The 23,428-nt window shown below is 51.5% G+C and overlaps 2 protein-coding genes across 2 annotated transcripts; one reads left to right on the top strand and one right to left on the bottom strand.

The window, feature by feature from the left end:
- Positions 1–5,943: 5,943 nt before the first annotated feature.
- On the bottom strand, positions 5,944–7,026 carry LOC118695856 (E3 ubiquitin-protein ligase RNF12-B-like). The gene is made up of 2 exons (XM_036397667.1): positions 6,271–7,026; positions 5,944–6,036 (listed from the first exon to the last, which is right to left on the bottom strand). The coding sequence occupies exons 1-2, from the start codon at positions 7,024–7,026 to the stop codon at positions 5,944–5,946; spliced, it is 849 nt and encodes a 282-aa protein (XP_036253560.1).
- A 12,025-nt stretch (positions 7,027–19,051) lies between these two features.
- Positions 19,052–23,023, top strand: LOC118695858 (uncharacterized). Its single transcript, XM_054517579.1, has 3 exons — positions 19,052–19,218; positions 21,070–22,133; positions 22,257–23,023. The coding sequence occupies exons 1-3, from the start codon at positions 19,052–19,054 to the stop codon at positions 23,021–23,023; spliced, it is 1,998 nt and encodes a 665-aa protein (XP_054373554.1).
- The last annotated feature ends 405 nt before the right edge of the window (positions 23,024–23,428 follow it).

The raw sequence follows: 23,428 nt of genomic DNA on the forward strand, positions 1-23,428 counted from the left end.
GACCCGTCGGCAACGCAACGTCCTGCTCTGATCGCCCCACGCTGTCTTTGTCTTGGAAAACGTTTCCTCCCTGAGCGTTCCCTGTGTTTTCACTTCTGCTCCTGCCGTGCTGGCGTTTTTCCGTGGATATTCCCAATACTTTAGCGCTGGGATTCCCGGGAAACGCTGTCAGCAGCTGGTGGTGGAAGATGTCGACGCTTTTCCCCTTCCCTTCTCCTCTTGTCTCTTCTCAGTCTTGTGCATTCTCTGTGCAGCAATAAAAAATGACCATCGATGGCACCAGCTGTCTTTTGTCTTTTTTCTCCCCATTTCCATGACTTCAGGCCCCAAAATATCTTTAATTTCAGTTTTCAGAAGTGGTTGGGGAGGGTTTTATGCCTGAAGTAAAAAACCGTTTAATACGGAGAAATTCCTTCTAATTCGACAAAGAAATCATCGTCTGGTCAATTCTTTTCTGAGAGATGCCTGAAATTATTGATAGAAATTTGATTTTCAGACCGAGTTTCGGTCTTCACAGCTTGGGATTTTGGAAGTAAATCCTAGAAACCGTTAAAAGGCGAATTTAAGTGGAAGAAAGCCTTAAATTAATAAAGGAATTGGACACCTGGAAGGCACAGTTTTAAGTAAATTTAAATGATTGCACTTTAACAATTGAACAAATAAATATTTTAATAAATAAATAAATTCTAAATAATTTTAATAATTAAGGCTCCTCCACCTTTATTCCGGATAAGTTAGAAGCTGAATCTGACCCCGTGGCCATCTGGAGGGTGTTAAACCCATAAAAGTTGTTAACTGGAGGGAGTTAAACCCATTAAAAAACCCCCAAATTTCGGAGATAAAGCTCCCACTGTGTCCTGGGTTGTGCCTGTGGCTTTCTTCACCTCCGGCCCCGTCTGGGAATGCTGAAATCGCTCCCCACCTACCCCCTCATTACGGGAAGGGTGGGGAACATCTAATCTGGAGAAGAAAAGAGAGATATTAATATTCCGGGGGCGTGCCGACGCTGTTTCCAAATCTCCTCTTTAATGTGCGGGTGGGGAGGCGAGGAGCAGGTTCCTCTTTGTGTCCCTCGCTGCCGACACCAGGAGGTGACACCAGGAGGTGACACCCGCAGGTGGGGATGGTGGCAGGCAAAAAAAAACCCCGCAGCTGGGGAGGGCAAACACCTGAGCACACCCGAGGGGCAAAGCAGGAGCAGAAATTCCCCCCCCCAAAAAAAAAAAAAATGGATGGGGAAGTGAGGAATCAGCACCTGGAATTCCTCCGTGGAATTTGAGGATCTGCCCTCAGGAGCAACTTGGAGGTGACACTTTTGTGGCACCCTGGGGACATGGAAAAGGTTTTAGGGATGGGGGCGAACAACCCCACACCTGGGCCAGAAACTCCCAGGAAAATGGGTGGGGGAATGAGGGCTCTGCACCTCAAACTCCGCCCGAGGAACCCAAATCTTTGAGGATCCAAGCTCTGCCCCTGGAGGTGCCACTTCTGTGGCATCTTTGGGGCGTGGAAAAGGAAAAGTCAGGAATCATGGAAAAAAAAAAAAAAACAACCCCTGCACCTGAACACACCTGGACTGGGCATTCCCAGGAAAACTGATGGGGAAGTGAGGAATTTGCGCCTCAAACTCCTCCAGACTTTTGGGGATCCAAGCTCTTGGAGGCCTGGAAAAGGTTTAAACCATGAATCATGGAAAAGGTTTAAATCAGGAATCACGTGGAGTTCCAACCCTGTGAATCACCCGATTTTGGACCATCTCCATCCCAATCCATCACCTGTGCCTGAAAATGGATTTTTTTTTTTTTCCATTTTATCTGGGAACAGGGAGCACCTGGAAAATCCTGGAGGGACCTGCTGTGCTCCCCACATTTCCTGTGGCCAAGCCCTGACGCACCGGCTGTGGTCAGTGTTGGGAATTGCTGGAATTCCTGGGATATTTGCAATAAATTAGGGATATTTCATCAGGTGCAGGAGCCTGGAAAACCTTCCTGATTTATTGCGGGGGGGGGGGGGGGGGGGGAAATAAAATAAAAATAAAGTTTCATTCTTGTTTTTGGGATGGGAAATAGAGGAGGGAAACAGCAAAATCCAGAACCAAACTGGGATCTGGTGCTTTTCCAGGTCCCAAACTGGGATCTGGTGCTTTTCCAGGTCCCAAACTGGGATCTGGTGCTTTTCCAGGTCCCAAACTGGGATCTGGTGCTTTTCCAGGTTCCAAACTGGGATCTGGAGCCTTCCCTAGGAGACAGCACAGACTCCCAACCCCACTCAGGCTTCTCCAGGTGCTCCCCAGCCAAAATTATCCCTAAAACTCATTCCCGAGTGGACGTGGGTTGTCCCGGCTGCCGGTTCTTTGCTCGGGACGGGGGTGCTGTGAATTATTAAGAAATCATTAACGAATTATTAACAAATCACCCCGCGATGAGCAGCCCTGGGCGTGCCCCGGCTGAAGAACACCCAGTCCCCCGCAGCAGCTGGGAGAGGAGGGAATCCCTGCCGGGCTTTGACCGAGGTCCAGGAGGTGGGAGCGGAGCCGGTTCCGGTTGTGAAAGATTCTGGTCACCGAGTTTAATCCGGAGCCATCCTGAGGGATATAAAAGCTGCTCCTCGGGAGAGGCTCCGCACCCGCAGCGGCTCCTCCTGAGCTCCCTCCTCCAGCAGGACGCGCCAGGTGAGTCCCTCCCTGCCCCTCTCGCTGCCCAGACGGGGGGTTTGGTGCCCCAGGGTGGGAAAAATGGGATTTTTCGCTGTTTTCTGCCCCATCTGGGGTTGTCTCCCCAAAAATTGGGATTTTTTTCGCTGTTTTCTGCCCCAAACTGGGGTCATCTCCCCCAAAAATTGGGATTTTTTTCGCTGTTTTCTGCCCCAAACTGGGGTTGTGTCTTCCGCAAAAATTGGGATTTTTCGCTGTTTTCTGCCCCAAACTGGGGTTGTGTCTTCTGCAAAAATTGGGATTTTTCGCTGTTTTCTGCCCCAAGCTGGGGTCGTGCCTCCCCCCAAAAATTCCGCCTGCAACGGGTGGAAAACCGTGTTGTAGAATTTTGGGTGTTTTGAGGCTCCATCCAGTGGTTCGGGACTCTTTGGGTCGGAACTCTGTGATGATTTTTCTGGGATTGATAAGAATCCCGTGGATAACCAAAGGCCGGCATCCATGGGCATGATGGTGGAACAGCTTCCCGGATTCCCGGGGATCCTGGTTCCGTTTTCTTGGATAAAATCCTCAATCCACCCGAATTTCATGGCCCTTGGGTGTGGCTCCTGCTCTGGGGGGTCTCAAGGAGCTGGGAAGAGACATGGTGGTTCCAAAAATCGGTATAAAATATTGGGATTGGTATCAAATACTGGGAATATTATGAAATACTGGGAATATTAACAAATAATTGGAATATTAACAAATAATTGGAATATTATCAAATACTGGGAATATTATCAAATACTGGGATTGGTATCCAATACTGGGATTGTTACCAAAGGATTTTTTCCCTGACAAAACTCCCAATCCTGAGATTTCCCCAGTTTTCAGTTCCTCTTTTGCTGCTTTTCTTGGAGCTTCTCCTTGAGTTCAGCTTTCCTCCAAATCCACTTTTTTTCCCCTGAAAGTCGAGATTCCCAGAAAAAAAATGAGCAGGGGGAAGGAAGGAAGGAAAACCCCCGGTGCCGTTTGTCTCCTCTCCAGCTCTGCAGCCTTTCCCTGGCTTTGTTAGGCTGGGCTTTGCCTCTGATCCTCGTTTTAGGCACAGCTACCCCCCGATCCCTCAGCGGGGTGACCGATCCCGCAGGGAACGGGATGGGATCCAAAAAAAAACCCCAACAAAGGGCGGGGAAGCAACTCCCCAAAATTCAGAGTTCAGGGATCTAATCCTGGTTCGGGACTGGGATTGAGTTGAAATCCGCGGGGTCGACCTCAAAGCTGAGGCAGCGCCCGGAACCCCAACACCCCAAAAAGGCGAATTTATTCACCTCTAAAATTACCCAAAATTTCACCTTTAAAATTACCCAAAAAGGCGAATTTAAGCCTAAAATGTGCTCGGCTCTCTCCCTGGTTTTGAATTGCAGGCCCGGCCAGGATGTCCCAGCAGCAGCAGAAGCAGCCGCAGCAGATCCCGGCCCAGTGCCAGCAGAAATGCGGGGCCCTTCCCAAGGGGGTCCAGCAAAGCCAGGCCTCCAAAGGCCAGGCCCAGGCGGCCGTGAAGAGCCTGCCCCAGCAGCAGCAGCAGCAGCAGCAGTGCTCCAAGCAGAAGTAGGAGCCATCCCAAATCCCAAATCCTGCGTTTCCCACCTCTCCTGGCTCCCGGGAACGCCTCCAGCCCTGCAGCCACCCGCTCCGCTTGCCAGAAATTACCTCACAACGAGATGCGCTTAATTAGGTTTAGAAAAGATGATAGATGAACGGCGGGGGATGGTTTTAATTCCGAGTTTAATTTGGGATGTGGTGCAATAAAATGATGGAATGACCTCGCGGTTGCTTCCTGGTGTTTTTGTTGGTGCTTTTCTCCCGTTTTCCCTTCTCCTTCTCTTTTATTTTCCCCTAAAATATCAACTTTAAGCACACACAAAACCCGGCTTTTGCAAGCTGAGCCTCCTCTTCATCTTTTTCAGGAGAAGCCGTTGAAAATCCCCAAAACCTGGAATAAAAATCCCCAAAACTTGATTTAAAAAAATTCCAGCAATTTGGTACAAAAATTCCCAAAACTTGGTATAAGAATTCCCACAATTTGATTAAAAAAAATTCCCAGAACTTGATATAAAGCCCCCCAAAACTTGGTAGAAAACTTCCCAAAATTTGATTAAAAAATCCCCAAAACTTGATATGAACCCCCCCCAAAACTCAGTATAAAACTTCCCAAAGCTTGATTAAAAAATCCCCAAGACTTGGTATAAAAACCCCCAAAACTTGGCACAAAAATCCCCAAAATTTGGTACGAAAATCCCCACAATTTCATAAAAAAAACCCCAAAAAACCAAAAAAAACCAACACAACCTGGTATAAACCCCCCCTACGACCAGGAACAAAAATTCCCAAAACTCGGTACTGAAAGTCGCTTTTATTGCGGAATTTTCACAGTGAAATAAATCCTGGATCCAACAGCAGCCGAAAACAATCGCGAGACCAAGTCCCAAACACCGACGGGTGGCGAAACATTCCCGGCTGGAATTCCTCCTTTATCCCGGTCCGCGCCACGCCCGGGGTTAATCCCTTCCCAAACATGTCTGGAGTGGAGTTAATTATCCATAAATTTGGGTAATTAGGGAATATTCACGGCCTGACCTGTTCTTTGACACCTCCGAGGAAATTCGAGGGGAGAGCGAGCTCGGATTTATCCTGAAATTCTTCCTTTCCCCCCCCACCTCAATTCCAAAGGATTGTTTTGAATTCCACCAAAGTCGGATCTATGCTAAAAATCTTCTTTTTCTTCCCTCAGTCCCAAAGGATTATTTTTTTTATTCAGCGCTAATTCCCGGTTTGGGAAGTTTCGAGCGTTTTGGCGGCAGATCCCGCACAAAATCTGATTATTTTTAGGGAAAAACTTCCCAAATTCCAGGCGGGAGCTGGAACCCAGGGGGGAAAGGCAGGAAAAAAGGGGATGAGCTCTTCCCTGGATTTGGGGCTTTTAACTTCACAAACCCCCCCTTGCTCCATGATAATTTTTTTTTGGGGGGGCTTTTTGGGCATTCCAAAGCCGCGGGATTGGGGGGAAAAAAAGGGCAGGAATTTGGGAAGCGGAGCTACAACCCTGCTGGAAAAGCATTCCCGACGGGAATTCCCTGCTGTTAGTAAAGGACAAGGCGTTAGCGGGAGGGGCGGCTGGAAGGAATTCCTGACAAAAAGCTCTGCAGGGGTTAAAAAAAAACCAACCAAACAAAAAAAAAAAATCAACCAAAAAAAGGCTTGGAAAAACCTCTGGATTCGGGGAGAAAACCCCCGGGATCGGGGTTTTCCCTCTATTTCTGCCACGGGCCGGGCTGCTCCAGCTGCTGCTCCAGGGGAGGGAATTTCTCGGGAAGGGAGCGCTGCTCCGGGACGGGCACCGGGATCTCCTGCAATTCCTGCTTTTCCTGGGAAGAGGGGGTGGGGTCTGAGATCTCCTGGAATTCCTGCTTTTCTTGGGAAGACGGGGCGGGGTCTGGGACTGGGATGGGGACAGGGGTGTCCTTGCATTCCTGCTTTTCCGGGATGGACACCGGGATTTCCTTGCATTCCTGTTTTTCTGGGATGGACACAGGGATTTCCTTGCATTCCTGCTTTTCCTGTTTTTCTGGGATAGACACCGGGATTTCCTTGCATTCCTGCTTTTCCTGGGCACACGGGGTGGGTTCAGGGATTGAAACCGGGATGGGGACAGGGGTGTCCTTGCATTCCTGTTTTTCTGGGATTGACACCGGGATTTCTTTGCATTCCTGCTTTTCCTGTTTTTCCGGGATGGACACCGGGATTTCCTTGCATTCCTGCTTTTCCTGTTTTTCCGGGATGGACACCGGGATTTCCTTGCATTCCTGCTTTTCCTGGGCACACGGGACAGGGTCGGGGATGGACACTGGGATTTCCTGGCACTGTTGCTTCTCCTGGGAACACGGGACAGGGTCAGGGATGGACACCGGGATTTCTTTGCATTCCTGTTTTTCTGGGATGGACACCGGGATTTCTTTGCATTCCTGCTTTTCTGGGATGGACACCGGGATTTCCTGGCACTGCTGCTTCTCCTGGGCGCAGGGAACGGCAACGGGAATAGGGATCTCCTTGACCTCCTGCTTCTCCAGCGTCGGTTCCGGGCAGGATTTCTCTTCCAGGCGCGGAGCAGGTCCGGGATTCGGGAATCCCTCCGGGATCTGGGTTTGCTGCTCCTGGGGCAGGGCAGTTTCCCCTTTTCCCGGTTCTGGGATCGCCTTTTCCGGGAATTGCGCCGCTGCCGGGAGCGGCTCGGGCACCGGGATTTGGGGATGCTCCGGGCTCTGTTTTGGGGTGGTTTTACCCAAACCGGGGGGGAGCTGCAGCTCCTGCTTGATTTGCATCTGGTTCAGAGACATCTCTGCGGGAAAACGGGATCACCTGGAGAAAAAAAAAAAAAAAAGCGGGAATTTCTTGCGTTACCGGGACGAGGGTGACACAGTTCTGAAAAATGTGTTAGAATTTTAAAATGCCGAATTTTCCTCCTCCGCCCTTGTCCTCCCAAACATTTCAGGACGTTTGTCGTGCCAGAAAGAAAAAAAAAAAAAAAGAAAAATAAAAATGTGGGGCCAAGGGGTGTTTTGGACTGGTAAACCCGAAATAATTCCTGCTTTCCCCCCCCCTCGATTTTCAGCTTTTCCTTGGAATTTGGAGGTTTCTCGAGGCTCCGGCGAGCGGAGGGTTAAATTCCCAGGAGGCAGCTCCTCCTCCCGTTCCGGTCTCACCCAGCTCCGGTGACAGTGCCGAGGGTTTGGGTGACCCTGGAAGGGCCCTGGGAAGGGAATTCTCTGGGATAAAGCGTCCCCGAGGTCCGGGGCTGTCACCGCTGTCCCCTCCTGAGTCAGAGCGCGCAGCGCGGATTTCTCCTCCCCGACAATTCGGGGACAATTCGGGGACAATTTTGTGGCCGCTGAAGGGCTCGCCCGGACCTCGGGAATTCCTGTGCTGCCGCTTTGTAAGATCCAGGGAGAGGAAGGTGAGAATTCCAAAAGGGATTTGAACTCCCCAAGGCAGAGAGAGGGGAAATTCCTCCTCCCTTCCCCGGGGTGTTCCCAGCTCCTCTCACAGCCGATTCCTTCCTCTCTTCTCTCTTTCTTTTTTTTTTTTTTTTTTTTTTTAACATCTGATAAGACCTTGATTAATTAATTTATTAATTAATTAAGATCTTGTTCGTGACATGGATGAGGCGGCGCTTGGGGAATATTTTCACTCCTTGCCCTGCAGCGCCCTCGTGCTCCCAAATTTGCCTCTTTCCAAGGAATTCCTGGGTGAAATGGAAGTTTTAAAAGCATTTTGGTTATAAAATCAAATGGGAAAATCAGTTTGGCCGGAGAGGGTTTGGTGTCCTTCCTTGGAGGGAGGAGATTCGCCCTTGAACCAACGGAATTCCATCTGATCCCTGCCTCAGGAAGGGTCTAATTTAGGGCTTAATTACCCTCAGATTTAGGCTCGGTCTTAATTTGCCTTCCAGTGCCATTTCCAGGCTGCCCCAACGCCCACAAATTCCCTCCTTTCCAGGAACCCTCTGCATATCCCAAGGCACAAAATCCAACCTTTTCTGAGAGTCGGAAACCCAGATATCCCCCCAAAAATCGAGATTCTCCATCCCAAACATCACCCCAAAACATTCAGATTCTCAATCCCAAACATCGCCCTAAAATATTGGGATTCTGAATCCCAAACATCCCCTCCAAAACCTCAGAATTCTAAAAACCCAAACCTCCCCAAAAATCCCAGGATTCTCAATCCCAAATATCCCCCCCCAAAACCTCGATATTCTCAATCCCAAACCTCCCTAAAAAATCTCAGAATTCTGAATCCCAAACCTCCCTGAGCAACCTTGGGATCCCCAATCCCAAACCTCCCCAAGGAGGAACCTCGGGATCCCCAATCCCAAAATTCCCCGAGGACCCCTCGGGATTCCGGGACTCACCCAGCCGGTGCCGAGGGAGCAGCGGGAGCGGAGTGGATGCTGGAGAGGGGAGATTTGGGATCTTTTATAGGGTTTGGAAGCCCTGCCTTCTGGGAATGAGTCCTCCTGGCTGATGAGCTCATTCTTTCACAAGAACCTTGCCCGGCCGGGTTTTACACGTAGGCACTTTCCAGAGAGGATTCTGAGTTCGTTCCCCTGACTAATCCCACTCAGCTGTGGGATTTCTCCCTGGGTAAAGGTCAGAGCCTTGGGATGGTGGAGTTGTGGGAGACCCCGTTGAGGTTTGGGGGCTTGGTGGGGTTTGGTGCCACCTCAACCCATCCAGGGGCCGTTCCACAGCTAAAACACCCCCTGATGTCTGAAATTCCTGGGATTTACTGGGAATTCCCACCTCAACCCATCCAGGGGCCATTCCACAGCTAAAACACCCCCTGATGTCTGAAATTCCTGGGATTTACTGGGAATTCCCACCTCAACCCATCCAGGGGCCATTCCACAGCTAAAACACCCCCTGATGTCTGAAATTCCTGGGATTTACTGGGAATTCCCACCTCAATCCATCCAGGAGCCATTCCACAGCTAAAAGATCCCCAATATCTGAAATTCCTGGGATTTTATTGGGAGTTCCCACCTCAACCCATCCAGGGGCCATTCCACAGCTAAAGGACCCCCAATATCTGAAATTCCTGGGATTTATTGGGAATTCCCACCTCAACCCATCCAGGGGCCATTCCACAGCTGAAGGACCCCCGATATCTGAAATTCCTGGGATTTTATTGGGAATTCCCACCTCAATCCATCCAGGGGCCATTCCACAGCTAAACCTCCCCTGAATTTTCCTTGGGAAGAACTTCACGGATTTCCCTCAACTTTCATTTCAGTCTGGCATCACCAGGAGGGATTTCCTGGAAATTCCAGGAATTTCCTCCTGGAAGGGGTGGTCAGAGCCTGCCCAGTGAGGTTTGGAGTTGTCACTCCTGGAAGTGTCCAGGGAATTCCTGGAAAGGAGTTGATGCATCTAAAGATGGACTCAATCGCCTTGGAGGGCTTTTCCAACCTCAGTAATCCCAGAATTCTCTGGATAAATCTCATTTTCCACGGAGATGCAGCTCTCATCCATCCAAACGTGATGGAGCAGAGGGAGCTGAGTTCACCTCCGCGGATTTTTAACAATATCCAAGATTTTCCCTACCCGAATGGAATATGAGGAAGAGGCCCCACGGAATTCCAGACGGGAATTTAAAAAGGTGTTTCAGCCTAGGCGTGAAATAAAGGGAATTCTGCATTCCCGGAGGATTAGTCCAGGTGGAACGAAAAACAGACATTTATGGAGTGGGAAAAGCCTCTGAAATGCAATCCCAATCCCCCAAATCTCCGGGATCCATCGGGACACGGCTCCTGGAGACGCCGTGTCCCACCCAGACGGGAATTTCGTCACCTTTGGTCATCCCGGGCTCATCTCCGCGGCTTTTCCGGGGCTTTTATCGGATCGAGATCCCGACACGATCACTTCCAACAGGCTGAGCTGGTCCCACCTCACCTCCCGGAATTCCTGGGCAACACCTGGAAGCGGCTGCACCTTCCTCCCTCAACAACCCTTCGGCAGCTCAAGGCCAGAAAATTCTGGAATTTTCTCCCATCCATAAAATTCCCGCTTTCCCCCTGGGTCCTGCCTTGCTGTTCCCTCTGGGATAGGCTCGGCTTTAGTCTCCAGCTTTGGGAATACCCCAGCCCAAGCCCAAAGCCTGACTCAGGCCTTGCTGGTGCTGGTGCCGATTCCAGGCTGGAATTAGGGCACTTCCCAGACCTGCCCGGCTGCTTTCGAGGCAGCCTGGCGGCTGGCAGGGCTCGGGACCGAGATAAGCTCCTGGAATTGTGCCCTTCCCATGGGGAGATGCAGGGAAGGAGATCAGAGTCCTCAGAACCTTGGGGTTCGGCACTGCCCCGTTCCTGGAGGTGTCCGAGGAAAGGTTGGATGGGGCTTGGAGAGACCTGGGACAGTTGGAATTGTCCCTGGCTATGGCAGGGGCTTGGAACGGGATGATCCTGAAGGTTCCTTCCCAACCCAAACCATTCCATGATCCTCTGATTTTCTCGGATTCTCTGATTTTATTTTTTCCATTATTTCACGCTTCTGTTATTCCGTGATTCTCTGATTCTCTTACTCCATGATTTTCTGATCCTCTGACTCTATTATTCCATGATTTTGTGATTCTGTGATCCTCTAATTCCACCATTTTGTGATTTTATGATTCCATGATCCTCTGATTCCATGATTTTATGGTTTCATGATTCCATGATTCTCTGATTCTATAATTCCATTATTCTCTGATTCCATTATTCCCTAACTCCATGGTTTCGTGACCCTCTGATACTCCATGATTCCCTGATTCTGTTATTCCACGATTTCATCATTCCCTGATCCTGGTTTTTGCCCCGCCGAGGCCGGAGCAGCCGAGTTTGAGAGCGGACGGGGAATTTCACCACCTCCAACCTTCCACCCGAATTTTTGTGCAATATTCCCGAGGGAATTCTCCTCCTCAGGTCGGTGCTGTCCGTCCCTCAGAGCCCCAGAGAGGGACAGGGCACCTCCACCTGCTCGGGACATTTTTATTTAAGCAATAAATAAAGAATTTCTGGAATATTTCGGTGCCAAATTTAAACTCGGAACGTGCAACGCCCAGGGATTAAAGTCAAACACTTCCCATGGCTTGGGAGGGAGAGACCTGAACCCAAACCTAATCCTAAACCTAATCCTAAACCCTGTCTGGAGATCAGGAGATGTGGCCTGACCTTAAACTGGTTTGGATCCAGTCTGGAAATGCTCCGGAGGTCACTGGGCAGCAACCTCAGCACAAAAATTGTGGATATTGCCCAAAGAGGCTCCCTGGAAAGGGAGGGAACGTTTTTTTTTTCCTGGAGGAGAGGTGGAATTGCTTTTCCCAGCCCCGGGAATTGCACAAAAATCTATTTTTAGCCAAACCTTTGGGAAAATGACGGGAGAAACGTGAGGGAATGGAGGGAACGTGGAGCTCCCTGTCCGTCCCAAATATTCCACGAATTCCAGGGATCGCGACACCGCGGGGTTGGGAATTCCCAGCCCCGGCATTCCCGGGTGGGATTTGCTCCTCCAGATCCCACAAATCCAGAATTTGCCAGGGACCTCCCAGGCGCTGAGCAGGGAATTCCCAGGAGTTTTCCCAGGAGTTTTTCCAGGATTTGCTGCTCCAGATCCCACAAATCCAGAATTTGCCAGGGACCTCCCAGGCGCTGAGCAGGGAATTCCCAGGAGCTTTCCCAGGAGATCCAAACGGGAGCTGGTGGCTCTGTCTGGGATGTCCCGGAGGCGTCTCAGTGTCCCCAAGGTTCCTGGAGCTCCTTCGCTTCACTCGGCCAAAAAAATGGATCTGAATTTTGGGGAGCGAGGACCCCTCACCCAAGATCCCATGGATGCTCCCTTGACCTTTTTCGCTCCCTCAGATTTGGGGATTTTCATGCAATTCCCAGATGTTTTTGGGAAGTGAGAACCCCTCAGTCAGGACTCTGCAGGTGCTCCTTGACCTTTTTTTCCATCCAGGATTTGGGGAAAGGATCAGGTTTATTTGGGAAGTGAGGACCCTTCCCTCAGGACTCTTTGGAGGCCCCCTGACCTTTTTGCCACCCAGGATTTTGGGATTTTTGTGCCGGGATCAGATTTTTTGGAAGTGGGGAGCCCTGCAGAGAATCTGGGCTTGGGCTCCTCATAGATGCTCCCCGACCTTTTTGCCACCCAGGATTTTGGGGTTTTTATGCAGGGATCAGAATTTTTTTGGGAAGGGAGGACCCCTCCCTCGGGACTCTGTGGAGGCTCCCTCACCTTTTTTCCACCCAGGATTTGGGGAAAGGATCAGGTTTTTTTGGGGGGAAGTGAGGAGCTCTCCCTCAAGACTCCACAGACACCCCCTGATTTTTCCCCTGCAGGATTTGGGGGTTTTCGTCCAGGGATCAGATTTTTTTTTTTGGGAAGCGAGGATCCTTCCCCCGTGGTTTCGTGGATTGCCCCTGATTTTCTCCCGAGGATTCAGGACCTTTGTGCACAGAGGGGAGGATCCTCGGGAACTTTTGCCCCGCCGGATTTCAGCCGTGAGTCAGGAGCTGCCGAACCGGCCCGGCCTGGCCCGGGGCTCCCGCAGGGTTCGGCTCCTCCCATCTCGTTGTTGTGTCCAGCTCCGGGCTGGACATGGCGGTGAACTCATCAAACAAAGGCTTAATTAGCACCTGCTGGATGGCTTAATTAACACCTGCAACATCTCCCGGTATCGGTCTGGAGCCTGGAGCAGCTCCTGTCCCAAACTCCCGGGACTTTCGTGGTTCCCCTGGAAGTGTCCAAGGCCAGGCTGGATGGGCTCGGAGCCACCTGGGAGGGTGGGAATTGCCCTGGGATTTAAGGTCCCAAAAAACCGGGACACCCCCAAGTGCTGCAGGATCCAAGGACTGGATCTGGAGTGTCCGTGGTCCTTTCCTGGCCGGTTTTTTTCTGACAGGTTGGGAATGTTGGGAATGTTGAGCCTGTGGAGACCTCCAGGATCTGCAGGGGCTCCAGGGAAGCTGGAGAGGGATTTTTCCTAAGGAACTGCGGGGACGGGACACAGGGAATGGGTCAGGGGGACAGAGGGGGGATTGGGGTGGGATTTTGGGTTGGAATTGTTCCCTGTGAGGGTCCCAGGTTATCCCATGGATTTCCCATCCCTGGAAGTGCCCAATTCCAGCCTGGAGCCACCAGGGACAGCAGAAGGTGTCCCATGGCAGAGGCTGGAATGAGATGATTTTTAAGATCCCTTCCAACACAAACCATTCCACAATTCCATGATTCCTGAACTTCCCAGGACCCAGACAATTCCCATAAAACCGAGTTTCCCAGCTGAGTCAGGGACTCAAGTCTCCTGTAAAACCTCCCCATAAATCCCCCAAGCCCCAGCCCAAAGCTTTTGAGTCCCATTTTTGGACTTCCCAGCCTGTTCCTAAGTCCTCCTGGGCTGCTCCCTGAAAACCTCCGGCTAATTCCGGGCCTAATAAATTCATCCCTAATTTTCTTCTCTGCTTGAAAACCTCCTCTTAATTCCCAGCCTAAATTAATCCCTAATTTCTTCTCTTCTTGAAAACCTCCTCTTAATTCCCGGCCTAAATTAATCCCTAATTTCTTCTCTTCTTGAAAACCTCCTCTTAATTCGCAGCCTAAATTAATCCCTAATTTCTTCTCTGCTTGAAACCCTGCTGCTAATTCCCAGCCTAAATTTGTCCCTGATTTCCCCCGCAGGGCTCTGATTGCCTCACTGAAACCCCACAACTCTTCCAGCAGCCGTCCCATCAAAGAACCCAAATCCCGATTGCTTCATTCCCCCTCCGGAGCTCGCTGGGGATGAACTCGCTGGAGTTCAGCCTTTCCCAGCTTTTTCCAGGACCTGCTGGAAAGTGGAGCAGCCTTGGGGTCAGCCAAGGAGGAATTGGGATACAGAGCCTGGTTTCAGCCTCCCTGACCTCTTGGAAAAAATAAAATCCCTTTTTTTTTTTTTTTTTTCCCCTGGAATATCAGCTCTGTGGTGCTCCTGGTGCCACTGGGAAAGGCAATTATTGGCTTTTGAGCCAAAAAAACCAAAAGGATTTATCTTGGATTTTGTCCTTTCCGTGGGTTCCATGAGCTGGGCTGAGTTAATCACTAAAATAATTAAAATTTCAACCCTGGGCTCGCCATTTGCTCCATCCCAGCACGAGGCAAATCCCAAATCCCAGGGTTTTATTCCCCGTGGAATCCCAGCACGGGGATGGAGCCGATGGATGGAGTCGCTGAGGGAAGAGAAAAATTGGTGCTGAAACCTCAAAAAAGCTGAGCTTTCAGAAGTCACCGGGGTTATTCTGACCCTAAAGCCAGGCTTAACCTCCCCCGAGCCTGTCCCAGAACAAAGAACTCCTAATTAGAGAAACCAAGAGTTAATTAAGTAATAAAACCCTTTTAGGGTGAAGCAAGAGGGACTCAGGTGAGGAGTTTCATTCTCATTTTGCCCTCAGTGCTGTTAAATCGCCCAAATTGGGAATTTACTCATCATGAGAGAAGTTTTCTTGTCTGCAGCTCCTGTGCAGCTCTTTAATTACAAATTAATTAAATTAACTAAATTACTCTGAGCACAATCGCTGCCCGTCCCCTCACGTTTCCTTTGCTCCCTGCCCTTCCCTCTCTGCCCCGTGCCTGGAATGGTTTGGAATGGTTTGGAATGGTTTGGAATGGTTTGGAATGGTTTGGAATGGTTTGGAATGATGGAATGGTTTTGGAATTGTGGAATGGTTTGGAATGTTTTGGAATGGTAGAATGGTTTTGAAATTGTGGAATGGTTTGGAATGGTTTGCAACCCTGGAATGGTTTTGGAATGGTTTTGGAATGGTAGAATGGTTTGAAATCATGAAATGGTTTTGGAATGGTTTGGAATGGTTTGGAATGATGGAATGGTTTTGGAATGATGGAATGGCTTGGAGTGGTGGAATGGTTTGGGTGGGAAGGGACCTTAAATCTCATCCAGTTCCAACCCAGGGGCAGGGACCCAAGCTGCTCCAAGCCCTGTCCAGCCTGGCCTTGGACACTCCCAGGGATGGGAAATCCGTGGAATTACCTGGGACCCTCACAGGCAACAATTCCTCCCCAAAATCCCCCCCAAATTCCCCCTGACCCCATTCCCTGTGTCCTGTCCCCGCAGTTCCTGAGGAGAAATCCCTCTCCAGCTCCCCTGCAGATCCTGGAGGGGCTCTGGGGTCCCAACATTCCCAGCATTCCCAGCATTCCCAGCCTGGATCCACTTCGCGGCCTCCCAGATCCAGCGGCGAGGAGGGGCTGGGCTGAGCCAAACCCGAAATTAAAACTTTTCCTGGAGACACAGAGGGAGGGAGGGAGGATCCCAAGGGATTTTCCAGGAGCCGCCTGCGCGGGCCAATGCTGCGCTCTGGTGGCTGGGGACACTCGGGTGACACTCGGGTGACGCTCGGACCTCTGTCCCCTGGTGGAAAAGGGACATGGGAACGGGGCTGGAGCAGCTGGAGAAGGTTCTGGAAAATCCTGAGGGATCGGGGTGGGCTCAGCCTGGAGAAAAGGGGGAACCGGGGGGAATTTGGGATCTGCCAGGGGGGATTTGGGATCTGCCAGGGGGGATTTGGGATCTGATCCCAGGGAACGGGGCAGGACAAGAGGGAACGGCCTCGAGCCGTGCCAGGGTGGGAAATTTGGGAAAACTCCTCCTGGAAAATGGAAAAGGCTCGGGGAGGGTTGGAGTGGCCGTCCCTGAAGGTGTCCGAGGAATTCCTGGAGGTTTTTCTGGATGTCCAGGTGGGGACCGAGCTTGGACTTGACAATGTTGGAGTTCTTTTCAGGGATTTTGGAATTCCGGCCTTTTCAGCCCACCAGGTGCAGGTGGAGGAAAGGAGTTAAAGCAGGGAGGGGTTGGAGGAGGGAGGAGGAGCCCGGTGGGACCTCGGGGATTCTCCACCCCACCTTTAATAAGTCAGGAACGCGGGTTTGGAGGGTGAGGCTCCAGGAATGCAGAGCTCCCTCCCTGCTCCAGAAATAGAAACTCTGGCAGAAGAACAAAAGGAGAGAGAAGGGAGAGGGGAAAAAAAAAAAAAAGAAAAAAAAAGAAAAAAAAAAAAGGTGAATTTTCGATGCGTTGGGTTGAAACCTCAGGAGATGGAAAATCAGCCCCGCTCCAGGAATTCCCACCTGGGAAGCGCCTTCCAAAGCCCGGCCACCTTTCTTTTCCAGGTGGAAATTCCTGCTGGTGCCCCACCTGCCGCCGTCCAGACCTGGAGAAATCGATAGAAATTTAAATCAATGGGATCTGTTTATGGTTTATATTTATGTGGATGTGAACTGCTCGCTTTGGTCAAAGGGAGGTTCCAAACTCCGAAAATGGGAGCTGAAAACCGCGGAGGAATTGTGGCTCCAGATCAAAGGAAGGATTCCTGCCGGAGAGAAACCACAACAAAGCCACGTCCTCGTGGTCCAGGTGGAGCCGGACGCCCAGAGCTGACCAGGAAAATCTGGATGCGTTCCTGATGGAGAATTCCCGGAAAAAAAGGGAGGATTTCGCCCTCTCTGCTTCCTCCCCCATGTGGGGCACAATTACCCAAGAGCTCCCAAACTTCCTGATTCGTTTTCGTGTCCAAAACATTCGGGGCCCTTTCTCCCGACCACAAAAACCACCTGGGTGGGGCCGTTTCTCCGAGTTCACAAGAAACCCCAATTTTTAATAAAAAAAAATTAAAATATTCAGGCCCTGACCCCTCCCTGTGGGTTTGAGCTCCGTGTTGGTGTCACCAGGGCTGGGCTTTATTGTGTCCTGATCCCTGTGAGCTCTGCTGGAGCCAGCAGGGCCAAATTGGCCTTTTTGGGGTTATTTTGTGTCACAATGAACCCCTAAAAGCGCTGAGCAGATTTTTAATGACTTAAAAAATCCATCTTCCATTTTTTGGGGTTATTTTGTGTCAATATAAACCCCTAAAAGCGATAAGCAGATTTATAATGACTTTTTAAAATCCATCTTCTGTTTTTTGGGTTTGTTTTTTTTTTTTTTTTTTGGCACAACCAACCTCTAAAAGCACTGAGCAGATTTTTCAGATTTTTAATGATTAAAAAAATCCATCTTCTCTCTCTTTTTCTTTTTTTTTTTTTTTTTTTTTTTTGTGTATGTGTCTCTATGAATCCGTGAAAGTGCTGAGCAGATTTTTAATGACTTTAAAAAAAATTAATCTCCCGGTTTTACGAGGATTTTTTTTTTTTTCTTTTTCGGTCTGTGTGAGGTAAGGAGCCGAACCAGTGAGAAAGTCGCACGTGATTTTTGGAGGAAGTTTTCTTTTTGGGTGGCAGCCCGGCCGGTTCTGCAAGGGCTGTGCCTCACCTGCCCCGGTCACCTGAGAGTCACCAGGGCCACATTCCCGCTGCTCTGGGGACAGGTGACAGCCCCGGGACCCGCGCGGGGACACCCGGAGCCAGGGGTGACCAAAAGCTCCAGGAGCTGATAAACTTCCTGCAGCCCCGTGCGCCCTCCCCAGGCATTCACCTCCTTGTCTCTCCCAGAGGTTAAAAAACTCCTAAAACCAGGAATTCCCTTTTTTTTTTAGGTCAATGAAGAAAAAAACCCCAAAAACCAGAAGGTGGATTTTTTTAAGTCATTAAAAATCGGCTCAGTGCTTTTAGGGGTTCATAGTGACATAAAAAACCCCAAAACCCAGAAGAATATTTTTTAAGTGATTAAAGATCTGCTCAGTGTTTTTATGGGTTCATTGTGACACAAAAAAAAAAACCCAAAAAGGCCAATTTGGCCCTGCTGGCTCCAGCAGAGCTCACAGGGAACAGGACACAATAAAGCCCAGCCCTGGTGACACCAACACGGAGCTCAAACCCACAGGGAGGGGTCAGGGCCTGAATATTTTAATTTTTTTTATTAAAAATTGGGGTTTCTTGTGAACTCAGAGAAACGGCCCCACCCAGGTGGTTTTTGTGGTCGGGAGAAAGGGCCCCGAATGTTTTGGACACGAAAACGAATCAGGAAGTTTGGGAGCTCTTGGGTAATTGTGCCCCACATGGGGGAGGAAGCAGAGAGGGCGAAATCCTCCTTTAATTATGGAATTCTCCATCGGGAATGAATCCAGGAACGAGTCCAGGCCCTTCCTGCTCGGAGCTGAGGGACAATTTCTCCCTGGTGATCCCGAGGAGAGCTGAGAGGGACCAGGACAAAGCCATGCCCAGCCCTGGTGACACCAACACTGAGCCAGGACCACAGGGCGGGGGTGAGAACTGGGAGTTTTTAATTAAAAAAAATGAAGGTTCTGATGGATAATGAGCTGCACCCACCACAAGGGGGAATTTGTTTTCCTGTTTTCTCTCAGCGGATCGAAATCCACACCCAAACCTTGGCCAAACAACCCCAAAAATCCGGGCGCTGCGGGGTGGATGAGATGAAACCCCAGAGCTGGAGAATCCCATGGAAAACCTGTCCCAAATGCCATGGAAAACCTGTCCCAAATGCCATGGAAAACCTGTCCCAAATCCCGTGGAAAACCTGTCCCAAATGCCATGGAAAACCTGTCCCAAATCCCGTGGAAAACCTGTCCCAAATGCCATGGAAAACCTGTCCCAAATCCCATGGAAAACCTGTCCCAAATGCCATGGAAAACCTGTCCCAAATCCCATGGAAAACCTGTCCCAAATGCCGTGGAAAACCTGTCCCAAATGCCATGGAAAACCTGTCCCAAATCCAGGTTTTTAATGACCGCCCCCGTGAGCCCCCCAGGGATGGGAAACCCCCCCCTGGAAAACCCATTCCTGCACATCCAGCGCTTCCATCCCCACAAACAGCCCCGGGGCTGGGGCTGCTGCTCCGCATGCCACGGGAGGATTAATTATCCCCAGGTAATTGCTCTGGGAAGCTGACATGGAACCACTCATTGTCCGGGATGAGTCGGCGGCTCCGACTCACTCCGCGAGGGCCACGGGGCCGGCGGGACCCGGCGGCTCCTCCGGCGGCCCCATAAAAGCTCCGGCGGAGCCGGGACGCTCCGGTCGCCTCTGGAAGCTCTTCCCGTCCCCGGGAGCTGTTGGGTGAGTCCGGTTCCCGAGCCTCTGGAGGAATCCCAGGGGGGAATTTTGGTGATTGCCAGAGCGGGGGTGGGCCGGGTGGGGCGGCTCGGAGAGGATTCCCCATCACAAGAGGTTTCCAAAGCCGGGCTGGGCGGGGTTTGGGGTTGGGGATTGGGTTTGGGGAGGTCTGGGGTGGGTTTGGGAAACGCCAGCTCGTTTTGGGGTGGGATTTCCAGATTTCCAGGGAGGGATCTGGGGTGGTTTTAGGAAAAATACCATCTCATTTTGGGGCGGGATTGGTGGATTCCAGGGAAAGATCTGGGGTGGTTTTAGGAAAAATACCATCTCATTTTGGGGTGGGCTTGGTGGATTCCAAGCAGAGATCTGGGGTGGCTTTTGGAAAAAAATACCAGCTCATTTTGGGGTGGGATTTCCAGATTCCTGGGAGGGATCTGGGGTGGTTTTAGGAAAAATAACACCTCAGTTTGGGGTGGGATTGGTGTTTTCCAGGGAGAGATCCAGAGTGGGTTTGGAAAAATACCAGGTGGTTTTGGGGTGGGATTGGTGTTTTCCAGGGAGAGATCTGGGGTGTTTTTTAGGAAAAATACCAGCTTGTTTTGGGGTGGGATTGGTGTTTTCCAGGGAGAGATCTGGGGTGTTTTTTAGGAAAAATACCAGCTTGTTTTGGGGTGGGATTGGTGGATTCCAAGCAGAGATCTGGGGTGGCTTTGAAGAAAATACCAGCTTGTTTTGGGGTGGGATTAGTCGATTCCAAGCAGAGATCCAGAGTGGTTTTAGAAAAAATAACACCTCAGTTTGGGGTGGGATTGGTGGATTCCAGGGACAGATCTGGGGTGGTTTTAGGAAAAATACCAGCTCGTTTTGGGGTGGGATTCCAGGGAGAGCATCCCCTGCATGAAAAGGTGGTGGGAGGGACTTTCCATCAGGAGCTGGAGCGACAGGAAAAGGGGGAATGGGGTAAAAGTGAAAGGGAAGGAATTTAGGTTGTGTTTGGGAAGGAATTGTTCCCTGTGAGAGTGAGGAGAGCCCGGCATGGGATGTTCCATGGATTTCCCATCCCTGGAAGTGTCCCAGGCCAGGCTGGAGTAACCTGGGATAGTGGAAGGTGTCCCATGGCAGGGGATGAGTTGATCTTTGTTGTCCTTTCCAACCCAAAGCACTCTGCAATTCTGGGATTACGAAATTCAGAATTATTCCTGATTTTCCCATATGAAAAATGCAATCTGGGAGAGGACTTTAAAACGGATTGGTTGGAATTTTTGTGCTGGAGTGGGAGACGATTCTTGGGGTTCACTGCTGAGTGCCTGAATCCCAGATTTGCCCCTGAAAAAGGGGAGTTTGGGAGTAAGGGAAGTTTTAATTAATGAATTAGTTAAATGAATTAACTGGGGGTTTTTTTTGCATGACATTCAGTGCTGAGTGTCCACAAATGTCCCCAACTTGGTTTCAGGTTGTGGTGCAGAGTTAAAAACGAGGGGTTGGGTCCCTCAGGTGCTGCTGGGGCCACGATGGGACAGTGGCACAGCTGGGACGTGTCCCCAAGGTGTGGGCACCTCACCTGTCCAGGTGTCCTTGGGTGTCACCAAACGGGTGGGGAGGGACCCTAAAATTCACCTCATTCCAACGCCACCGTGTCCCTCAAGTGTCCCCAAGATGTCCCTGAGGCCTCCAGCAGCTGGGACTGTGACACAGCTGGGACTGTGACTCAGCTGGGACTGTGACAGAGCTGGGACATGTCCCCGAGGTTTGGGGACCAGAGGCTCCCTCAGGTGGGTTGGGGTGGGAGGGACCTCAAACCTCACCTGACTCCAACCCCATCCATGTCCTTCCAGTCCTGCCACGTGTCCCCAGGATGTCCTGCCACCTGCACCAGCACCTCCCTCCGCTCCACCAGGACCCCGTGGCGCTGTCCCCTGGCGTCCCCTTCCCGCCTCAGCGGTGGCACTCCACCACCTGCATCCCCCAGGCTGTGCCGGGCCAGGCTGTGCCCCTGCAGCGGGCCGCGTCCTCCAGCGTGTGCCACCAGCAGAGCGTCACCCAGGCCGTGCCACCCCTCCAGCTCCACGGATCCCCCTGCGTGCCCCAGCGCCTCCTGCAGCAGCAGATTGTCCCCAGGCGGGTGACAGCGTGCGCGCCACCTCAGCAGCGCGCGACCGGCGGCCTGGGTGTCACCCGCTGCGTGCCACACCAGGCGGGGGTGACCCAGTGCGTGCCACACCAGGCGGGGGTGACCCAGTGCGTGCCGCAGCAGCTGCGGGTGCCGCAGCACTGCCCGCCCGTCCCCCAGCAGCAGCAGATTGTCCCCAGGTGTGTCACCACCTGCGTGCCGCAGCAGCGCCTGGCGGGCGGCGCGGGCGTCACCGGCGTCACCCAGTGCGTGCCGCAGCAGCTGCGGGTGCCACCGCCCCCGTGCGTCCCCCAGCAGCAGCAGATTGTCCCCAGGTGCGTCACCACCTGCGTGCCGCGGCCGCCGTTTGCCGCCAAGGGCGTCCTGCCGCAGCAGAGTGCCACCAGGTGCGTCCCCCAGCAGTGTGTGACCAGCGTCTGTCCCCAGCAGGGCGTCCCCACGTGTGTCACCACCTGCGTCCCCCAGCAGCGCGCGGCCCGGGGCGTCTCCTACCGGTGGGTGACGGCGCCCGTCCCCCAGCAGTGGCAGAGTGTCACCGCCGGTGTCCCCCAGCAGTGGCACGGCCGGTGTGTCACCAAGTGTGTCCCGCAGCAGTGTGACACCGGCGGGGCCAGCATTTGTGTCCCGCAGCAGCAGCACAGTGGGACAACTTGTGTCCCACAGCAAAGTGCCACCAAATGTGTCCCACAGCAAAGTGCCACCAAAGGTGTCCCCCTGCAAAGCGCCACCAAATGTGTCCCACAGCACTATGGGACAATCTGTGTCCCCCAGCAAAGTGCCACCAAGTGTGTCCCCCAGCACTACGGGACAATCGGTGTCCCCCAGCAAAGTGTGACCAAGAGTGTCACTCAACAGAGCGCCACCAAGTGTGTCCCCCATCAGAGTGTGACCAAATGTGTCCCCCAGCAAGGCATGGCCAAGTGTGTCCCCCAGCAAAGCGCCACCAAAGGTGTCACCCAGAAGTATGGCACAGTTTGTGTCCCCCAGCAAAGTGCCACCAAGTGTGTCCCCCAGCAAGGTGTCAAGTGTGTCCCTCAGCAGTGTGGCACAGTTTGTGTCCCTCAGCAGAGCGTAACCAAGTGTGTCCCCCAGCAAAGTGCCACCAAGTGTGTCCCCCAGCAATACGGGACAATCTGTGTCCCCCAGCAAAGTGCCACCAAATGTGTCCCCCAGCAATATGGGACAATTCTTGCCCCCCAGCAGTGTGTGACCAAATGTGTCCCTCAGCAAAGTGCCACCAAGTGTATCCCCCAGCAAAGTGCCACCAAGTGTGTCCCCCAGCAATATGGGACAGTTTGTGTCCCCCAGCAGAGTGTCACCAAGTGTGTCCCCCAGCAGAGTGCCACCAAATGTGTCCCTCAACAATACGGGACAATTGGTGTCCCCCAGCAGTGTGTGACCAAATGTGTCCCCCAGCAAAGTGCCACCAAGTGTATCCCCCAGCAAAGTGCCACCAAATGTGTCCCCCAGCAATATGGGACAGTTTGTGTCCCCCAGCAAAGTGCCACCAAGTGTGTCCCCCAGCAAAGTGCCACCAAATGTGTCCCCCAGCGACATGGGACAGTTTGTGTCCCCCAGCAGAGTGTCACCACCAAGTGTGTCCCCCAGCAGTCCAGTGGAGTGAAGATCTCCAGCCACTCCAAGAAATACTGCTCGGCCCCCAAGTGGCCCTGGTGACCCCCAGGGCGTGTGACGAGGACAATCCCTGGGAATGTGCCCACAATTCCCATTTTTTTTTTAACCCCCTGACTCCCGCTGAGTCCCCCAAACAGCAATTCCCCAAAATGTCCCTCGTGAAGTTTTTATTCTTTGGTTAAGATAAGAACCACAACTTGAAATGAAACCTCTTCAAAATAATGAAATTTATTGCAAGGTTATTTTATAAATGCTTCATTAAAAAGGTAATTAAATTCTTTATGCTGAAGATGTGCACTGAAAACAAACTTTATTTACAGAAATATATGAATATTTTACATATACATGTATATATAAACTTAAATAAACGTTGTTGCCTGACCTCGGATTAAAATCTTGGGTTTCTGCCTCTTGGTGTTTTTTTTATTTAATTAAAGAAATATTTAT

Source organism: Molothrus ater, chromosome 29 (assembly GCF_012460135.2).
Source record: "Molothrus ater isolate BHLD 08-10-18 breed brown headed cowbird chromosome 29, BPBGC_Mater_1.1, whole genome shotgun sequence".
Classification (NCBI taxonomy): Eukaryota; Metazoa; Chordata; class Aves; order Passeriformes; family Icteridae; genus Molothrus; species Molothrus ater.